General features: G+C 39.4%; 1 protein-coding gene across 13 annotated transcripts in view; it reads right to left on the reverse strand.

Annotated features, from left to right (window-relative positions):
• Positions 1-363: 363 nt before the first annotated feature.
• LRRFIP1 (LRR binding FLII interacting protein 1) overlaps positions 364-21,919 on the reverse strand; it is a 110,697-nt gene continuing 89,141 nt past the window's right edge. For 11 of the 13 annotated variants that reach the window (XM_085307453.1, XM_085307452.1, XM_085307448.1 and 8 more), the window contains 6 exons: positions 20,480-20,650; positions 19,480-19,572; positions 18,915-19,007; positions 17,566-17,658; positions 16,927-17,068; positions 11,578-15,251 (listed from right to left, as the gene is read on the reverse strand). In XM_085307453.1, the coding sequence (XP_085163579.1) occupies positions 12,964-15,251; positions 16,927-17,068; positions 17,566-17,658; positions 18,915-19,007; positions 19,480-19,572; positions 20,480-20,650 (2,880 nt within the window). In that variant the 3' untranslated portion in view covers positions 11,578-12,963. Of the gene's footprint in view, positions 3,193-5,049; positions 5,155-5,805; positions 5,886-6,383; positions 6,502-7,327; positions 7,375-11,577; positions 15,252-16,926; positions 17,069-17,565; positions 17,659-18,914; positions 19,008-19,479; positions 19,573-20,479; positions 20,651-21,919 lie in introns of those variants that run through there. The other 2 variants (XM_085307454.1, XM_085307450.1) reach the window with 2 other exon arrangements.

The following is a 21,919-nucleotide window of genomic DNA, read 5'->3' on the forward strand; positions in this document are numbered from 1 at the left end:
GGCTGCTTTTCCAGCATCTGATCGGCAGGAGTACTAAAAAAGGGACAGTAAAAAATAAAGGTTTGAGGCCTTCAGGTTTGTCAGTGGCAATCTGAATACGCCTCTGTCCCAAAATTTCAATCCCCTCAAAACAAAAACCCTTTAGAAACAGTTAACATTTGGGAGTATGGTTTTTTTACACCTTAGAGTCCCACAAGCCCTTGCACTTGCACATTTTAGTGAGGAAAAACACGTTACTCAAGTCTGTGTGTCCGCAGTGATACATTAAAAAAGGAAATAAGCCTGTTATACMAGTATCGCCCAAAAGTCTGTATTTTCAAGTAGATGTTTTCCCCAACAACATTGTCGTGACAGACCACTCCATAAAAACTACCCAAACAAGCGACACTTTTATTGGCGAGTTCTGCTAATGGATTTCCAGTTCCACACTCGGATCTCCAAGTCTCTTAGCAGATTTGTTAAAAAAAAAAAAAATTGGGTAACATTCCATTTTCAAAATGATAGAATTATTTAACATTTAAAAATAAAACAAAGGACAGCATTTTTAAATACAAATTGTAGGAGGACTCATCCTGGTTCCACAAGGAGCTGTTTCTTATCAAGCTCACATCCACTTAGTCCCACTGTTGGAGGCAGCAGGCYGGGTTCAGAGGCTCTCCCATTTGGAGTTTATTAAAAGGACTGGGGCATGTGCTATTACTACCATTCAAAGCCCTGTTGTTGTACATTCTTCACAGGAAAAAAAATAAAACAGTTCGAATTAAACCAACCGGTACTTTTTTCTCCTATTATTCTAAAGCTAAGTTATACTGAAAGTTAGGGGGCTTCAAGATTCAGCTATTTTATCACACACACAGATTTCTACGAAAGAGCATATCCAGGTCGAAATACACATTTGATGTTTGTCATGARGTTAATGCTTATGGGGTGTTAGATGCAAGCTACTTAAATAATAAACATCACTTCTTGGTGAGCAAAGTATCTTTTTTCAGCTTTTTGGACCAACAATTACTGTTGTTGTTTTTCTTTCTCCTGAATCTAGCCAGAAGAGATAGTTTACACTACTACAAATAAAAAGATGCCTAGTGGCAATCATACACCTTATCATCAGTAAATAAGATGTTGCATTGAATATATTTATTTTTCTTTTTAAAAACTCTTAATTCAATTTGTAGGCCCCAGAGGCTTTGTACACCAGAAATTACGCATCAATCACAGAAAATTGTAAATTGGTATCCACAACTATTTTGAGGTATTCCACAAGAAACCTGGCTCTACACCTGAATGTTCCTCTCAAAAACCAAAGAAAAAAAGAAGAATCCCAAAACCCTAGCTGGTGTGGAAATTTCATTTAAAGGATTCCGTTAATCCCCATGTCTTAACTACATTTGATGAATGGGAACATACTTATTTCCCCGGGGTCATGAAAAAATTCTTCATCCTTTCCCCRGAATATTTATTTCAATACTTCATTCCTAAGTATCAGGGCGCATTCAGAAGAGATGAAAAAGGATGGTGTTTTCTTCTAGGCAAACTAGAGAAACACATTCAGTTATTGTTTTTGGTTCATTTAATTCGTGGAGGTGCTCCAAGAAGAGACCAGCAATCCCCATACTTTGAAAATAGCAGCGTTTTATAACCTAACCTCTAATCTGTGAGGAAGAGACTAGGGAAAGATCCGGACCAAAAAGTCCAAAGACCAGGTTAAGAAGAAATGGTCTCCTCAATCTGGATTTGGTTTAACAGAGTCGTATCTTTTGAGGCAGCGATCATCCACAGAAAACTACTCCTGTCAAACGGGATATGCTATTTTACAGTGGGAACAGATTTTTAAGGGACTGGTCATCTACATTACTAGCAAGCTTTCTGTTAGGGCTGGAGGGGAAAAGACAGCTTGAATCTTCTAATGACTGCTATTCTTGAGTCGTACATTCAGAATCATTCCCAATAAATCAGAGCTGTAGTGCTAATTGTGTATTAATAGATAAACTGCCTGTAACCCTTTAATTGGTTACATTCTTTTTCATGAAAAGTGGAAAACCTTTACACGGACCTTAAAGCGAAATAGTTTGCTATATCTGCATTTGGAGAAAAACATAGGTAGCAGTATTTTCTAAAGTGCTTCTTTACTTATTAGTTACTTTTTAACTGTATTTTGTAGAGGCATAGTTTCCTAATACTTCATGAACCAGTAGATAGTTTCTGATGTAAAAAACCCAATACATGCTTTGTTTAAACAAATAGCACTTGCTTTGACAAATKCAGTGAAGTGATGTAAGTGCAAAATCCACCATTCTTAAAACATGGCCCTTATGCTGGTTTATTACTGCAACTTTACATCCTTTAAAAGTAGTTTGCTTCAATTTCAACAACAGGGATTAAATAATACAAATAAAATGTGTGATTCAATGAACTATTGCCTATTTACCCTGAAATAAAATAGTCTTATGATTGAACTGGTGCAAAAATCCCTCCAAACACCTTTGTTTTATTGGCAAAGTCATTTAAGGTCACTTTTGCTTCCAAGACCATCTTCTTCCATGGTTTCCATTGAAGGAGCTTTGCTTTGTAATGGCTTGTGGTTCCACAGTGATTTGTAAATGAAAAGCCTAGTATGAAATAACTCTACTGTAGTCACTAAACTGCAGATACTGTCATGAGAAAGTCCAAAACTTACAGTGTTTTTTCTAATTCTCAGCAAGACACAAAATTCCAGTCCAGTTAAAATGTTTTCTTTGAATGCCATTTTAAATGGCAATAAAAGGCTGCTGTGCCTTCTGGATGGAGAACTCGCAYGACGCCCTATGTGCTTCTATATGGATATTGTACTTCAAACGTCCCCAACGTACTGTGTAGAAGAGCACCCATAGGCACAGCCATTTGGATCAGCTACTCCTATGAACGTAGTGCAGTAGGTTTGAATCTGCGTAGAGAGAACCACAGCTGGGTGGCACATAGCAAATGTGAGGATTGTCTGTTCTCAGAAGGCATGACACGAAGCGTCCCAAACAGCGAAAGACAGAAGCATCTGCAACGTTGTTCTGATTCCGTCAAGTAGCAGTTCCCATTAAAAGGTGGCGCTTATTGCTGAGACAGTAAAGCACTCCGGTTGGCTTTCATCTTCTCCAAGCGTTTTACTAGATGACCATTGCTKACTTCAAGCTCTTCAGTTTTATCCAATGCTGAACGAAGCTGAAGGAGGAAAGCAGAAAAAACATAATTTAGGAAGCAGTTTTCCTTTCCAAAGATAAAGCAGTGCTTGCATTTACCAACACTAAACCTATCGGATTTCCACGTTGCTGGAAGTTCCTCTCAAGATAAAGTAGTTGAAAACGCTGAGTTAACAGCGAACATTGCATAACTGCCTGTGTGCTTGCTTTGAAGGCCACAGAAGATATTTTCTAAGCATGGTGCCAAGAATGTCAGCTATTTACAGAATGTTGAACATATGGCTTGGACTTTGCCTTGACTTCAGGGGCACGGATGCTCAGGAATATCTGCTCAATGACATATGCCTGTCACAATACCCGCCTTTTAAGTGTGTGGTTCCTGGAACGACATCCACAGCCTTCACTGAGGTGCCTCAGTTTCCTATAAAATCCACCAACGAAAGGGAGGGGGAGAGAGTTGGACTGCACAGAGTGGCATCTACAGAAATCACTGTACTGATAAAGGGGTCAATGACACCACAAGACAAATATACTTTGAATCTCATGAGTCTCCGAGGCTTCCCTTGATTTAGGAGTTGCCTGTAGTTAGGCTGATCCTTTGGGGGGAAAAAAAAACAAAACAACAAAAAAAACCCACAAAACCTCCCAACCAACCCMAAAACACCAACCAACCCCAACCACCCCCCAAAAAGCCAACAACAACAAAAAATCAAGGATCACGTTTTAGAGAAAGAAAGACTAAAGAGAGGTAGAACAAATAACCTAGAAGCTACAGCAACCCATGCAGGCTAGAGATCAGCATATGATACCATTTCAGCCTTGGGCCCTGCCACCCTCCGTGAGAGAGCCATAGGCAGCAGGCTAAAAACTGCTTAAAATGACTCATTTTTGATTGAAGCCATTACACTCTGTGAAGAGATTTCAAGACTCATTAGTTCAGGAAAATGAAATCTCTAATGTAGCTGCTAGGGCACTCACCACAAATTAACAACATGAATTCCAAGCTCTAATTTAAAGACCATTTAATGCAAAATATCCAAACAATCCTTGGTTATTAAAAAAAAAAAACAAAAAAGCCACACACCAACTACACCCTTGAAACAGGGACCAGAAATTACATTCCCTCATCTCAGTTCCTTCATATTTCCAGATATTCATGAAGGATAGCATCTGCCCCAGTGTCTTAAGGGGAGCGTGTCTTACTTGACAAGCAAGCAGACAAGCAAGAAGAGTAGACTCAAGCTGTAAAGTTCAGAATCCTGTTAAGCAAAGCAAGGTGTAGCACTGTGTTTAAATTATGAAGTGCCCAAGTTAACTTTACGGCCGTATTTCCAGCCTTCTACTACTGTGATTTCTGACTTACAGTTTCTCAAAAGACCAAGATTTTTTTATTTACAAACCCAGAATTTATAGCATCCAAAGTAATGAGCCTTGAGATACAACAAAGGACAAGGGTAGCAAAGTACAGAAAGAAATTACTCAGCATGATGAACGTGGAACCAAGTGAACATTTACACTTCATAGTGGTAAACTAACTTGCAAACTCAGCATCTGAAGACTGCTTCTGCATTAAATTTGTACCAGAAGTACTTAGGTTTGCTCCAGAGAATCAACTCTGGTACACAGCAAGGCATTAAAAATGAGCTTAGCAGAGAATGGTAGAACAGCAGCAAGAGTTCACAGTTGTGAACATTATTCCAGTCTGAGTGCTAACAGTCTGGTCAAACCATTAAACAAATAAAGACAATAAAAAACAGACTTTTATTCTTCATTCTGCTAAGAACGGTAATTCCTACTCTAGAACGCAGAATAGAGACAGGCCTCCCCCATCATGGTGAAAGCTGACTGCTAGCCTATGACAATTTACATTTAGAGTTACCTCTCTTTGTAGTTTGCGTTTCTCTGCTTTTAGTTCATCTTCTACTCTTTCAGCATTTTCAGCAGCAGTTTTATATCGGGCTACTTGACCTTCCAATCGTATTACCTAAGTGAAAGGCAAATTTTTATTTAAAAGTTGTACAAGGAATTACTGAATCTTTCCTCTTCCACTGGTAGTTTAGCAATAACTAGTGAGAGTTGCTAGATTTCCTTTGATAAAATAAGGGCATATTTTGAGAAAAAAAATGCTGAAGAAGTTTGGCTATGATTACTTAGTCCAGACCTTCTGTGCATATCCATATTTAATGTGCTTCTGACAACAAAAAATACAGCCCATTGACTTAAGTATTTAAGCCAATTATCTCAGCAAAAGTCTTGCACTTAGGACAAGAGCAAACCATAACAATTGAACAGTCTTGTGTACAATCCATATAGGCATAAAATGCCAGGAGTCATTTATAACTTGCAGGTAGCTAGCGTAAGAAAATACTCTTCAGAGTTTATAAAGTTAATGCTCATTTGTCTTTGATCATTTTTTGTTCAAAAGGTGAATACTGTGCTCCCTTTTTCCCTGCAGATAAATAAAACCATGTTAGTCCTTATGACTTAAGGGGAAGAGCCCTGATGCTCCAGCTCTGTTTCTTTTCAGAGTAAGGGAAATCATGGTAATCAAGATTTCACCTATCATATAACAAAATATACTTTGCTCTTTGCATTCRTATCACGACTAAACAAACAGAACGAAACAAAAACTTACATTCTGCTCCAATGCTGTTATCTCTTGCTCAGACTTTGCTAGTTTAAATTTGAGATCACTGATCTGCCTGTTGGCATCTCCTAAAAAAAGTGCAGATTTATCAGAGATGTCAGGACAAATCTGRACAGTGTCCAACAAGTCTATCAAACTTCTGGTGCTAACAGTAATCCACCCAGGGCAGCAGYTGTGTAGCAAGTGCTCTCTGCCATGGTAAAAAGTTTCCTTCCACATTAAAGCCAGCAGCTAAACCCACTCAGTGCCCTGCAGTCAGRGAGCTGTTCACTGTCTCACCCAGTCCCCTTAGGACCAGTCCRAAAGCAGAATTAACCAGGTGTGACAGAGAACTCATGTACTGGGGCTCTCCTGGGGAACGTAAGGGAGATTTCCACTTGGAAGCTTGTTCAAACAAAGGATAATCTGCCCCTCACCTCTAGCAGAGGTGCATGGCAGGCTCTCAATTTGAAGCTCGCTTAGAATTKAAGACTCATTTTTACTTAGAGTCACGTGTTCAGGGTATAGATATATTCTCTCATTCACATGCAGGACACACAAGTTTTTAAAATCAAAATGCAGCTCACTTTGAAGGTCAATCATGTGCATATCTGTCCCATTTTCCAGAACTTCATCTTCAGACTGCGTATTCTCCATCTTGCCATTCTTTTGCTTTTCTTCCAGTTGTCCCTTTAATTTTTTAATCTGAAAAAAACAAAGTAGTTATTTTCTGTCTTCAGAACAAAAACAAAAAAAAATGACATCAAMTCAAGCCTTCCAGTAAACTCTGCATGCTGGAAAACAGGCAAGGTAAAATTGTGCCTCAATACTCAAATTTACTTGAGTGCTGTGAAGCAGAAAAAAATTACCTAAATTCCTCAAAAATTCTATCATAGAATAATTTCCCAGCTGCTCTTTTGGCAAATGTCTCATCATACATTAAGTGTCATTTACTAATGCATAAATTCTGGACAAAGAGTAACAAGTGAAAGAAGAGAATGTTTTATAGAAAGGCAATAAATGCTCTGTAGGCATAGTCACATTCACATAAAACATTCTTAAAAACYCAGGACTGTGTGTGCTTGTGCATTAAGTCTCAAGGGCAGGATCTACTCCATAARTGGTAAATTCCTTGAAAGCCTACAGCACCTTGCAGAGAAACAGAACAACTCAATTTTTTCCTAAGCATTATATCCATTTCAGAATATCATGGTACCAGCAATGATTATAATTATATGCTAAGGAAAGCAGTGTATCATTGTCGGAGCACCGAATGCGACTGGCTAGCAAAGTGRAATAGGTGCTTTGGGTCAGATCTTTCTTGCACTGTATCCTGGGTTGATGCACAGGGGAAAAAAGTTCCCCAGGAAGAATAAAATGGCAAGCAACACAGCAAGTCCTCAGCACACAGCTGAAAGGCAGTGACACATATATCCTATGCTGTTTGTTAGTAGTATATAGATTTTCTTTCAACCTCTACTATTCTTRCAGTTTTAGTGAACGTTCAGCACTTCAGTTTTCCTGAGATTACCTGCTCGAGTAAGGATTCTCGTTCATCAATGAGTTTTCTCAGCCTGTCTGAAAGAGAAAACTGARAGTTCAGTGCTGATTTAATTGAGCTGCACATTTCAGAGTCTGTCTCGCAYGAGAAGGACTTAAGGTTAGTGAAACTAATGATGAAGTTTATGCACGTACCACAGGCGGGACGGGGAGGGGGTGGCAGCCAGGGGAGGTTGGGCCATTCTCACAGAGCATGCTTGTCACGGCAGTAGCAGCGCCCAGCTGCATGCAAAGAGGCTAATCTTCTACGTTAGGTTAGCATGCAAGAACTCTAGGGTCAAACGCAACTGCAACACAAAATCTCACAAATCTTTACAGTTCAACATTACAAAAATACTGTAAAACACCTATAAACATATCTAAGCACATTCTTAGCGTTTTCACTTCTTTTACTTGGCAGCGTGGCAATGCTACTTTGCAGCAATTCCTGTACTGCGACACTAGTAAAAGATTTGCCCATGTCATTATCTTTGTTTTCAAAGAAGCAGCCTGGTAAAATATTTACTCTTTAATATGCTTAATATGCTCTTTAATCCTTCAYAGTAAATTCTCCCAGTCAAACATGCAATAGGTGATAGGCAAACCAGGTCAACTATCGTGTTAGACTTGAACGTGGAAGCGCTAGAGATGAGCACGTATGTGTATGTGATTTTTCTTAATAAGTACAYACTACAGAACTGAGACAACTAGAAAAAAGAAATGGAAATGAGTAAACAAATCACTCGTTTTGTCTTCCCTATTCCACGATACAGAATGCGAAAGCATTTTAGCTGGTGCTGTACGCAACAAAACTTGAATTTTCCTGTCGCTGAAGTTACTTTACCTTATTTACAACCTGAGTTTGYTCAGGTACACCTCAACAGAAACACTCTGGAACATGGCATTCAAGTACTCTTTAAGAATATATCTGACTTCAGACAGCTCTTACTGCACGCTTTTGCCACGGATGCTTCTTGTAGTTTTATTTAGTCCTGCTACCTTGCTAGCAAGCGCTCACCAGTGCAGAACCAAGCCAAGAAACATCCAGAGCTCAACATCTAAGGTCTGGCCTGCTAGTTATGGAAATGTTAAAATCCAAAGACGACTCAAGAAAAGGGACTTTTTGCAAACCGAGGCCAGGCAATTGACATTACAGATTACAGGCTGGTRAGGGTTTTGTTTGTTTGTTTGAAATCAGCTAAATTCTTAGAGCCATAAAGGATTTTCAGGTTCAGAGACTAAGACCRTATTTTCAAAAAGTTTTAAAAATACAAATACTGTAGTCCTTGTTCATTGCCTGAACAGGCCAAAGTCTTGAGGCTTACCCTTTTCTTCCTGTTAACACACTAATACAGGGAATAAAGAGCGTAAACTGAATTAAAGCACGGAGAAAACAAAGTTTTCCAGTGAAAGCTCCTCTATAATGGCAGACAGCTACAATCCATTAGCTAGCAATGATGTGGTAAGTCACCCCCCTCACAATTTCCAACATACCAGCAACGACCCTGGAGGGTGGAATACAACCTTTACCTTGGTTTCCGCTGYGACACCCAAGTACAGATCTTAGAATGACGCTCCAGGTCAGCAGTTCTGTGCATTCGTTTTGAACCTTAAGTCCTATCCATATTTTTGAGCCATTTGTAACACACCCAACGCTGTTACGTCTGAACATTGACACGAAAAGAACCCCCCATGTTTTGTAATCTTTGCAGATAAAACAAAAATCTTCAAGCATAAAGCGCTACAAAATAATAAAGCAGTTTCACGTATCTATATACGGCAGCTAGGAAGGGACGCTGAGAACAGAAATTCCATGAAAAGATGAAAGAGAAGAAAAATAAAGGCCCATGAAGAAAGCAAACACTAAAAAGTCATTTATGTCCAGGCTGAAGGTAGAGTTGGGTATCGTGTGTCAGCAAAGATCAAGAAGTGACGTTACTTAGAATTAGGAAAGGGAACGAGGAGCGATACAGAAGAGAAGCTGTAAGCCGACATAAAGTTAGCCCAAACTTATAGACTCCAAAGGGGCCGAGTGATCCACCTTAATCCTAAAAAGAACTTAGTCGGGCACAAAGAYAAATAACTTCTATTAGCCCCACCACTGCCGTGGGATGAAGTATGCCTGCCTGACGAAGGGACACCTCTCGCAGTGCCCTGCAGGGAGGCACATCGCCTTCCCCAGCCCCTTTCTTTGCAGGGCTGACGTTAGGAGTTTGGGGTGAGCCTTCAAATAGGACCTCGCCATCGCTTCTCCCTCATTACCGACTTCTGTGCACCCCACTGGGACAGATGAGGTGCTGGCAGGAGGTTTTACAAGACCACAGAAGAATGGAAAAAAAAAAAAAAAAAAAGATGTTAGTTTGCTAAAATCCCCATCTCTGCAAAGCCTCCTTGCTTTTGTAGGTAAAAGGAGATGTTTTTCCAACAAACTGAGGACCTGAGGAGTTCTACAACCGTGAGCAGAAATGAGCAATCTACCAAATTAGCACAGAGAGAAGCTAATTACACTTCTCCTCTAAAACAGTCATTATCTCTATTTCACACAGAACGATACTAGAGTGAATAATTACAGTGTGAAATTCGTCTCCCTTTGAAATTTGACTTTGGTAACGTGATTCCTCGCCCCCTCGCTGCGCCGATTCACGGCCTATATGYGCAAAGGCGCCTAAGAGAGCGCTGCCGCGAGAAGCTGGCCGGAGGCGCTCGGACACACGCAGCTGAGCTGCCCTGAGGTCCCCCCGGGGCTCCTCAAGGTTTCCTCTTTCAGGGTCAGCACTGAACCCCCCACCGTCTGCGCTGCCTCGCGCAAAAGGAAAGCGGGTACGGTAGCAGCAAGTCACCTTCCTTATTCTAGGCTACTTGCCGGCTTCTCGGCTTCGTTTTAGACTCCAGGGAAGGGCTGTGAATTTGTTACTTTGCTGAAAGCCAAAACCAACAAAAGGGACAAGTTAAATCTTTTCTTGTATCTGTTAAGCTAGTAGAGGGAAAATGCCAAAGTGTGTAACTTTCCAACCCATGCATTTTATAGGTATATAAAAATCACTGCAATAATGGTAAAATAATAATAAAATCCCAGCATCACCATCCTCTTCCTCCTCCCCGCACCAATGGTACACATTTCACCCATATGCCAGCTGCCACGTAAGATTTATTATATTTTGAAAATAACACCTAGGAATTCCCTTGCTTTTCAGGATGATTTGCCTGGCAGCGCTCCTCCCTCTCCCGTGATGTCCATATACCCAAGCAAGAGCTGAAGAGTTCAAGACCCCAAAGACCTTCTCCTCTGCGGTCTTGCCCAGCTGCAGAAGTCGGGGATCAACGGCCAACAGAGCTGCCAAGCAGCTAATGCACAAGGGTGGATTTATAGTACATTAGCTAGTTTTCATCGACTGTCCATGTTGTTGCTCCTACCTTAGTTTCACCGAGAGAGAAGCCGGTAACTATGGGGTAAATGCATGTGCATGAACAGTTAACACTTGAGTTGTCATYCTCTCCCTTTCTCTGACTTGGCTATAAAAAGGTGTTTTGTTTTTTGAAGTGAAAAGTTAGTTAAAAATAGCTCAACATGAATTCCCTCACCACTATCCAGAAGCACTTTGGTTAGAAACTGTTAAATTCATATGAAAAATATAAATATAGGAAATGCTAGCGTGTACCTAGAAGTTGCTTTTACATCCATCTGCAAGTATGGGTAAAGCCTGGCAAGCATGTTTCACTGCATATTTAAGTGTATTTAACATTTTAAATGTAAATACATTTAAAATACATTCAACATTGAACTGCATTACAGTTGCGAGTTTAAATTTAAATAAAATTTAAATATTTATTTAAACACTGCTACACAGTAAGAGATGCTTTTAAGTTCTATGACATTTTAGATTAGCACTTAATAGAAACTCTTAATGTAAACAACTGCTTATACTTACAGAAACCATACTGAAGCCGTTGTAAGTTGGAAAGAAGCCGTATCAAAATTAGAAGTTTACAGTTACTGGTGCAATCTCATATTCAAGGCGTTCAAACCCCAAGACTGCCCTTYCCTAGCAAGAGAACTCTACCGTTTATACGGCACAAAGTAATAAATGTCACTACGATAAAAGCTGCAGACTTAGAAACTTACCCTCCCTAATGGTGGCAGAAGACTCCTTATACATCACGTTTCTACTGAAAATATTTTTGAAATATTACAAATTTATTTAAATATTTGTGCAGGTTTGTAAACAGTGCTCTGGACAGACATTTTGAAGTATAAAATATGTTTATTTCAATTATATACAGCTCAGTACAGTTTGGTATACATCTTCATGTTTTGCAGTCTGTTTGCACTCCCACTTTGTAACATCAGCAGAAATACATCTTGCTAAAAGCCTCCTCCCAGCTCTTCAGTCTGCATTYCCTTCAGATATTCATTGCTTAAAACAACTTTAAAAGAATTTTTAATTATGCAAAACACACACTTCCTCCAAAGCAGTATAAAAGATGCAAGACAACATACACCAACCTGTTGAAGTGTCTAGTTTATGCCAGCAATTCAAAACAATTCAGCTTTTCAAAAAGGCATGAGGGCCAGTATACATAATCTTTGGTCTGATATTCAGTAAAAATTAAGACATTCAGAATTCTCCTCTTTCCCAAAAAGGAAGAAGAAATAMTTTTTCAGAGATTAAAAAAAAAAATCTTTCAAAATCATGTTTTGCAAAAAATATAATGCAGTACAGAAATAAAATAAAATCTTCCASAAAAAACAGATATTTTATATGTTCATAGCTAGACAGTACTTGATAGCAAACCTAAGCACACATCACAGTGCATATTGACACTTAAAGGGGAAAAAAAGAAAAAAAAAAGAAAAAATAAAAGCAGCCCACCATGTGAGACATGGTGTTAAAGGCTTACTGCGGTGCAAAGTGCCTAAATTAAGTAAACATATATATTTATTCCTTTCAGCAGACTAAGACCTGTATGTTACAATTTCTCCAAATTGTATACTGTTCCTTCAAAGTGTGCAGACTAAGCAAGATTCCTAACAGTGACCTAACTATGTTTTGGCAGCTCATCTGGTATACTGCATTTTGGAACACGTTCGTATCAGAAATATAACACAAAATGGAATGAGATTATCTTTTTGCATAGTAAAAAATTTGGTTCCTAAGCTTTAATCAATCACAAACAAGTTTCCACATTAGATCACAGTGTTACAACAGTTCTGAGTTCCTTGATGAAGTGTTACTGTACTTACTGTAGATCTAATGTACATAAGTACATTCAAGACATCTATCTTTATTCTAGGTCAGAAAGTAAGAGTTTCATATAAAAGTYTTTCAGTAGAAGTTATCCACACCAAGAGTACTTTAATTGCAAGACAGTGTGAATAATTCATTTGTGAAGCTTGCTCTCTTGTTGATAAAGCTTTTCATCTAAGAGAGCAAACCCAAGCCTACACGTGTGATTTTCTGGTGGCTAGGTATGGCAGTAAATAACTTAAAACATGCATCATTACCACTTATGGAACCCGACATTTATTATGTGAACTATTCCTAAAGGCTGATTTCTTGTGCAAAGTGCATGCTTCTGTCCTGCAACCGAACAAATGGCACAGAGCTAACTTAGCCTGAGATTCTCAACTCACGATATTGTGCAGTCTTCTTTAGACTTACCCTTACCCCTCCTACCACTTTGCAAATCCTCTTTGCTTTCCTCTCTGTTATTGCCAGTGCTTTCCAAATCCTCTTCCAAAACATTTTCATCTGGCATTTTTTTCAGATTGTTAGAGTCTGATGCTTTGCTCCTGTCTTCCAGTGCATCAGCCTTCTCCTCAGTTTTCTGTGAAGATGTTTTCCCTTGCAAATACCTTGTTTCTTCCATCTCAGTCTCTTTTTCATGCTGTAGGCTGTCATCTTCAGTTTCTACATTGCCTCTGCCTTCCCCAGTTTCTTCATTTGGGGCAACTTCCCCGATCACACCGTGTGCTTCTCCTTTCTGGATATCAGCTCTCTCTCCATCACATTTTTCATCAGTTTCCAGTATCTGTTTTGGTTCCTCAAACGCATCGCCATCATTTTTCACACCCTCCTCTGCTTGACTCTCCAATTTAACTTGTTCACTAACATTTGCACCCAGCTCAGCTTTCTGTGCAAGAGAGTCCACCTTTTCCTCTGCTAAAGCTTCCTTTGCCTCACCTTGCTCTTCTATTCCTTGATTTTTATCCTCTTCAATCCCTTGAACCTTCTGATTTTTATCTTTGTCTTTCTTTGTACACTCACATACATTTTCTAGCTCTGGGTTTTGTTCTTTGGATTCTGTGTTGCCTTGAACAAAGTGCTCTGATGGTTTTGTAGTTTCCTGCAAAGAATTATCTGCATCTGCCTCAGAAGCAAATCCATCGCAATGGTGGTCTGTAAGCTCCAGCTGTTTCTCCGTTTCTTTCAATGCTTCYTCATCAACTTCGTTCTCTGCAGTAACACTAAGACCTTCAGTTGACTCCTGTCTAGATTCAGCGTCCTCTTGTTTRACTCCTTTCTGAACTTCAGCTTCTATAGAAATATTTTTCTCTCCCACTGTATCAGATGTTTCTTGACTACACTGAGTTGTTTGAATTTCTAYGTTTGGTTTTAAATCTTCTACCCATTCAGTTTTACTTTCCTTTCTTTTCCTAGACTCATCCTGTATTTCCACTTCTGCTTCCTGAACGCTGCAGTCTGAAAGACCCGGGTCTGACCTGCTTTCTTGACTTACCGTTTCTTTCACGATGTCCTTGCCTGGCTCCGCGTGCTGCAGTACAYTTCCTTCTCCCTCAGCAATACAGTCTACAGACTCTGCTGATGCATTCTCTCGCTTGCCTCTTCCTGCAGAATCTGAACATGCTTCCAATATGTCCATCAATACTTCCTTCGGTCTGTCCTTCTCAGTCATAACCTCTTCACGTTCTGTTCTATCTTGCATTTTTTGTTCCTCTAATGATACTGTGTGACCAGCCTCTGAAGAAATTGGTTGAATTTGTGTCTGAGCAACTCCATCTTCCTTTTCGCTCACAGCTGCTGGGGCACCACTTCCACATGACTCCTTCCCCTCCATATCTGCAGAGTCTGTTTTCCTTGTCTGATCCTGAACTGCGCTCCCAATCTCATTTTCTTCTTCAGCTCCACCACTTCCTCTTTCATCGATTCTCCTATCCGTACACTCTTCGCCTCCAACCAGCTCTCTCTCCAAGACATTCACAACTTTCTCTTCAGTGCTTTCTTCTGAGTGCTGGAGTCTCTCAGTGTGACTCTCCATACTTGGCTCTTCGCTAAACGAGCCTGCTACTGCAACCTCTGGAGGCCCTGACTGATCAGAAACCAGCTCACTGCTGCTACTCCTTGTGTCAACTTTCTGATACATTTCACTACCACCCACCACATCGCTAGCTTTCAAATCCTCTCCTTTCTGTTCCGCTGCAGCTTTTTCTAATTCATGGTCTGTACCTAAGTCACTAGGCATTTCCTGAGGAGTCTCAAAAACCTGACCTTGCAGCAAGCCCGCATCTGAATTCTGATTTGTCCTTTGATTTAAGTCACTGTGTTCAGCTTCCTTACTAACAGGCTGTTGGTATTCTATGCTAATACCTGTTGATTCTGTTTCCCTTCCCAGATCATCTGCATCACTGTCATTATTTGAAGAAACATTCCCTGATACATGTTCTGGATCGGTTTGAATTTGCTCTGTAAGCCTACCATTTGTTAACATCACTGTTGGCATGGCATCATTTTCTTCAATGTTTTTTTCTGCCTTTGCATTTTCATCAGCATGCAATGTCTTTCTTTCCTGCTCCTCAGACTCCTCTTTGTGTTCCTCCTGCACAGTATTCTGCAAGATTTCTCTTTTCCCCACATCCTCCAAAATCTCATTTTTCATGTCCACTTCATTGGCTTTGCCTAAAAGACCATTGAGAAAGTTGAAGGGACCACACCACAGCACTTACCTCCCCACTTAAAGCCCGAAAGAGAATGAATCAAAGAATAGGTTAATAAAAGATCAGCTTTTGCCAATTACGTGAGGCAAAGCAGCAATTGAATTAGTAAGGGCTTGGGTTTTTTCTGATCAGTGAAGTTCACCACCACCACCACCCTCTCAAAGCAAGAACTGTCTCTGGTGCTGGCTTGTGTTTTGGTAAAGTAAAACATTTATGCTCTAGGCTGCGTGAAGTACAGCTTTTGTAGATGAGAAGAACTTTGTTTCAAGCAGTGCAATTTAACAGTAATATCTGCAGATATAACACTGTAACAGTAAAGATGATTTGTTCTCAGCAATATTCTCTGCAAYTTTAACCCTAATGCAATGTGCACACAAGTGTCTGATGTCATTGCAATGAAGTAATCATGCAGTATTCAATAATAWTTTATTCCTAACTATCAAGAACAATTATCAGTGTGTACTACAAACACTGTGAAAGTAAAATCTGATTGGCAAGCAAATGTTTCAGCTGTTTCAGATAACCACCAGAGCTCAGGTACTTGGTCAGTGCCCTTTAGAGCCACTTTATCCACCCAAAAGGAATGGGACTTTTTTATTTTTTAAATAAACAGTGTTTCTGCCTATTTATATTTAGGAGCAAAAAACTATTAAGACAGTGTTCTTGGTTTCAACAATTAGTGTTTAGGTCTGTGTTATGCCTGTTTCTACAGAAACAGTAAGGAGAGTTAATGAAAGTACGTTACATTTAAGACATTACAAAATATACCCTTACCTTGTTTTTGATGTTCCAAATAGTTTCCACAAAAACTGAGTAAGGAAAGAGCAGCCAACAGCTAAAAGCAAGATAACTTTCACCTGCAACAGTTGGCTGCCTACTGCTATTTGCTAGCGTGGTGATTTTGAACAGCAACAACAAAAGTCAATTATTTCCTTTCCTTTCCTTTCMTTAGTGTAATAAAAATAAAGTGAGTTCATCTAGTGGTCATTCATCACTACCTAAGAGGAAAGTTTTTGCCAACCAGATTTCTCCTTCTTGACACTATCCATCTCACAGAATTATATTATTAGAGTTCAATAGCACTAATSCTGTTACAACAAGCAAATGTTGAAATTTTTATATTAACTGCTCAATAATACTAGATATCAAGAATGAAAAATTCATGTATTACTGTGTTTTTACAGTGCCCAGCACTATGTTCAGCAGACATYTACAGTTCTCAGATACAGAAGAACCAACCTGTATACTGGTTTTTATAGATCAAGCTAAAATGCTTTTACTCTGATTCTTTAAGGTATATGCTAAAAATATCAAACAAAAGCAGGATGATTCCTGGACGGTTTTCAAGTTGAAGCTTTAAATAGTGATCTAAATGATTGCTACTTATCTGTAATATATATGAGAATTCTCATCCTTTGTCTCCTTGAATGAGAAAGATTCCTTTTGAGGAAACTGCACGATATACTTGAAATGATAATAAAYATTAAGCAGAAAATGCATAGGAAGTGACTCAACAAGTAGCATGCTGCGTGATGTGTTAATTGTCCAACTAACAAATGCCCAATCTCCAAGCAAAGATGAATGAATGAATGAATGAATGGACAGATAGAAAGATAAAAAAGCATATAAGCACTTACCTAATGTCCCATCCCCTGTTGTCTTCAGTGCCCGAGCTGTGCCTTGAACAGTTTTGGAAGAATCCAAGTGTCCTTCATTATCAAGGATGTCTGATGTCTCCCCATTGGTGGCTACTTCAGAGTCTGGGATTATTCCATGTTTCTGTGGAAAAGTAAAAGCAGTGCTTTAAAGCCTGCTGTTAAAAAGCRTAAGATCGTTCTGATGTTCTTGTCCTTGAAATTTTGCAAAAATGATTGCCTCAATCATTCCATTAAAAAAGGCTAGAAGTCAGAAGAACACAGACTATTACAGTAGTTCTTAGTTTAGCCATCATCACAATAAGCATATGAAATAGATTAAAAAATATATATATACACATATAAAACAGCCATTTAAACTGCTCCTTGTAGAAGAATCTCCTACAAAAGCAGGTATTGAGTACTGAACGCTACAGTCTACACWAAGAGCTCACAATCACGTATCAGAGATACGGACTTCATTAGATAATTCTCGAAACGGCAACTTCAAGGCGGCATCAAAACAYAGTTCTTGTTATCAAGCTAGAATCAGACTTTCTCCCCAAACATACAAGAGAGAAGGGTCAGCAGTTGAACATGGAACTGCTTTAGCTACAAGTCTCTTTTATTCCTCTTGCATACCTTCAGTTGCTCCTTCAGCACAACCACTTCATCTCTAAGGTCATCCCGCTCACTCCTTATGGAATCAAAGAAATCTTTCTGCCTCTCTAAAGCCTGAGTTCCCAACACAGACAGAGGGCGAGGAGATGTGAAGAAAGGAAACAAGTGAAAAGTAAGTGTAAACAAGAATGAACAGATTTAAGATATTTGGAGACTCATGAAGTGGCATGTATGAAGAAGGTAAAACTTACAGATTAAAGGACTCAGGCGCACGCACACACACACACACACACACACACACACACACACAGATAAACTTCAAATCCAAGAAAGACACAACCTATTCAGCAATCGGTCAATCCCAGGAATTCCTATTACAGGCATTCAGACCCCAGTCCTTCATCAGGGCTCAGTAACATGGGCAAATGAGGATCCACTCTTCATTCTTATCTGCTAGGCAAGTTAATTCATATTCATATTACTTTAACTTATAACTTGAAGAAACAATGCAAGTCCCATGTATTAACAGAAGAGCATGAAAATAGGCCTGGCAGATCTTAACAGTCTGTTAAATTCCATGGGTTATCATCATGGGTGCAGCATGCTTCAATTAATTTGAAACTGTCAGTAGTTCATCTTTAGACTTTGGGGTGAACCATATGCATATGCATATTTTGCCATTGGAACCTCCTATTCACGTATTTGTATAGAAATACCAGAACTGTAGCAAAAACAAATAATTTTGCCTGAGTTTCAAATTGCTAGAAGTTATTGGACATCATCTGCATGGATGATATGCCAGATTTCCTCCCCCTTCTATATTAAGTCTTTCAGTGCTTGTTGTCCGAAAAGAAAACCATACGTGTTTTTTTTTTTTTTTTTTTCAGTGGGTTTCCATTTGGCTTTGACAGTGGAGTGTGCAGGGTGGGCAGAGCAAGGGAGAAACAACTACTTTCATCTCAATAGCCCATAAATAAGTCTATTACTTCTTTAGCACATCCCAGGTTTTGCTCAGTCCACAGGCTAAATCTGAAAAAGCAAAAATTCCATACTGATGGGATTGCATTCTCAGCAGTCCTTTTTTTTTTTTATTAAAGAGCACTTCCTTTCTCAATATGGCATATACATATTGTGCACCACAGTAAAAGATTACTAGGTTTTGAAATCAGACCAGTTGATAAGTTTTTCTTGGGTTTTATCATACTGGCCAAAGACAAAATGTGCTATCTGCTAAGTCTGCTGATAATATGAGATAGCCACACCAAGCAAAGGCACTAAGGAGGGTTTTATTCRTGAGGTTTTGCAAAAGCAGCATCAGCTGAAGAACGACAGTGCCACTCTGAACATGTATCAGGAGTTGACAGTCCTACCCCTATTTTTTTGTCTTTCCACTCTATTGTCTCCTGAAGATCAGAAATTTCCCTGACATAGCTCTGCTGTTTCTGTTGCAGCTGTTGGATTTCCTGAGAGACAGGAGCAAAACAAGAAGACAGAAAGCAGGTAATAGGTTAACAAAGAGAGTCAAGACTGCAGTGATGCCAAAGAATGAAAAAAGTCAGGCGTTAAGAGAGAAGAGTATCTACCTGCACAGTTTCATAGTCCCTGACCTCCAAAAACCTACACGTCTTTAATGTAGCAATAATACGATCAACTGGATGAGAAAAACAAAGTTAAGATAGCACCATCTGTTTTCTTCATATCTGCACACGCTTACGCAAAATGCAGTTTATTTTGTATTTGTGGACAATGCAAAAAAGTCCAACTGCAGGATAATATTTGTGATAAAATACTGTTTCAGTTAGTCAGCCCTGAACCACTCATATTTCTTGAGGTGAGAATTTTGAACAGGGAATGAGATTCTCCATCCCTCACCTTTCTACACAGCTTCTGCTATGAGCACATCAATCAAAGAAGCCATTAAAAACAAATACTTACTGCAAGCATTTCTTCTCTTTGCTTCAAAGCTTCTTTCATTTCCTTGAACTGAAACTGCAATATGCTATGAGCGTGCTTTTCCCTCTCAAATTCCTAAAGATAAAGAAATATTTATGAGCTTTTTTTTTGACTGAAAATATGCAGCCCATGAAATGTCTAACCACAGAAAGAAAATTSTTACTGCAATACTACCCTTAATAGTCCTCTAATAGCCTTCTGCCCTTAGTAGTCTTCTAATCGCAGTCCTACAAGACTCCCAATTTTTATCTTATCTTTCTTTCTCCAAGAAGCTATTATTGCATCAAATTTGGAAGTAACAGGCATCACTTAGCCAGTTTCACAATTAGAGCAGCAGCCTGACAGTGAATAGCTTTTATAGCAAAGTCTTACTAACTTCATAGTCCTGAAGCACATTACCGTAAAGCACCCCAAGATAAAGAATTAGTTCTGAAAAGCTAACACAAACCCTGAGTTTATTAATAAACACCAATTCATTAGTGTCAAGATGCTGAATTCATATAAGCTTAATTCAATACTCAGCGACATAGCTGCCTTAATATAAGAACTGCACAACTCTCCTGTGGGCCTTCTGAACAGAACTTTGTGCATCAAATACTCCAGGGCAGCAGGGAGAAAACACACTCAAAGGGAATCCTCCAGAAGTATGGACTCCTGTAAGTATGAACTGAATTTGCTTTAAAGATGCAGAATAAAATGATATGCTAGGCTATACTGATCTTACATGCAAAACATTTAATTAGGAGCTGTTTTGCAAAGAGTGAAGGTGAGGAGCATTTCCATTTATGCAACCGAACAGGCACGTAAGATACCATTAAAGCAAGTGAAACAGCAGCAACTAAAACGGTAACTTATTTTATAAATTGAACTGAACCGCAGTTTAATTGCCTCCTCTCAAAGGCCTCTATTTGACCAAAAAGAGAAAAATTAATAATAATAAAGTCTCTCTCTGCTCAATAGCATGCCATATCTATACACGTACTTTGCTTTTTTCTTCATACTGCCTCCTGGATTCCGCCAGCTGCTCTTCCAGCTCCAGCAGCGCATCCTTCAGGGTGTCTACTTGGTACATGAAGTTAGTTTTCTCGTTGTCTAGCTGCGCGTTTGACACCATGGCCTTTTTATATTTCTCTTCAACTTCTGCCAGCGAGTCCTGCAAAGGAAAAGCAACCACAGTCAGAGCTCAAGCAGAAAAGCCACTTTGCCGAACCAGACCTTGAACAAGAAGCGCTGAACCACAAGCATGGCTGCTTACGCCTGCCGCGACCGATGCTAACGCCACAGCAACCGAGTCGAGGTGAGACACCTCCCCGGTGCTTTCACAAGACTTCTGCTCCTATGCAAAGGACCTTACCTGAAGATGGATAAAACGGGTCCTTTCCTCTGCTGTTTGAGCTGCTGCTTTCGCAGAGCTCTCTCCTGCTTCTCCCTTTCTCCTGCTTCAGCAGCTCAAATCAGCTGCTGAAGGTGACAGGTTGGATTCCGCCCCCCCCCCCTTTTTTTTTTTTTTTTAAAAAAAATAAGGTAAACTGGCCTTGATTTTAGATTGCCCTAATGAGCTAGTCTTTAAATTAAGGCAGTTTAGCAGCCGCTTCATACAAATTTCATGGATCGTTGCAATGGGGAGCAGGAGCAACTAAACCTACCGACTCAGGAATTAGAATTGTCCAAGAAAAAATTGTAGCTTCTGGGACCTGATGCATCGTTTTTCATTAGGTTTCTGTAACACACTCTATATTCCCTCTTTATAAATTTTCTTGGTAAGAAAGAAAATTCCTCCTATGAATTCAACCTGAAGATAAGAGTTACTGAAGTATTTATAACATACAATAGCTAAAATAAGGATCAGGATCATTTCCCATGTTGCACAACCAGACTTTTCAGTATGGGATTTTAATACAGAAACAAGAGACTCGAAAAATCAGTGCAAATATGCAAACAAGAAGGATACCCTTGTCAATATTTTAGTTTACAGGTCAAGCACTTTCCCTTGAAGTAAGAGCAATATTAGAATTACAGCTAGAGCACAAGTGAGTTTCATATACTTCCACCAGCATGGCATTTTTACCAGTTTAATAAACAGAACTGGGGACAATCATGGTGACATGATAGCAAAAATAAGATGTGAATCAGTTTAGTTTAGATTTCTATGAACAAGTAAGAGAATTTGTCTTTAAGGACATGAATTGGTTCCAAACACAAATGGTGTTTTAGTGCACTTTCCAGCCTGAGTACGAGAAATACCAAACAAAAGCAGGCAGGATTTGAAAACAGCTGTATGATTAAACTGCAGGAATTAGCTGGAAGGGAAGTACATGTAAGTAAGAGTTTAAGACGGCTGAACCACTCCTTCAGCCTGCTAAATTTCGTTTTATTAGCATCAAGTTCCATCACAATGCTGGACTAAGGACTTGACACAAAG

The sequence above is a fragment of the Rhea americana genome, unplaced genomic scaffold (assembly GCF_003343005.1).
Source record: "Rhea americana isolate MKP2758 unplaced genomic scaffold, rheAme1 scaffold_259, whole genome shotgun sequence".
Lineage (NCBI taxonomy): Eukaryota > Metazoa > Chordata > Aves > Rheiformes > Rheidae > Rhea > Rhea americana.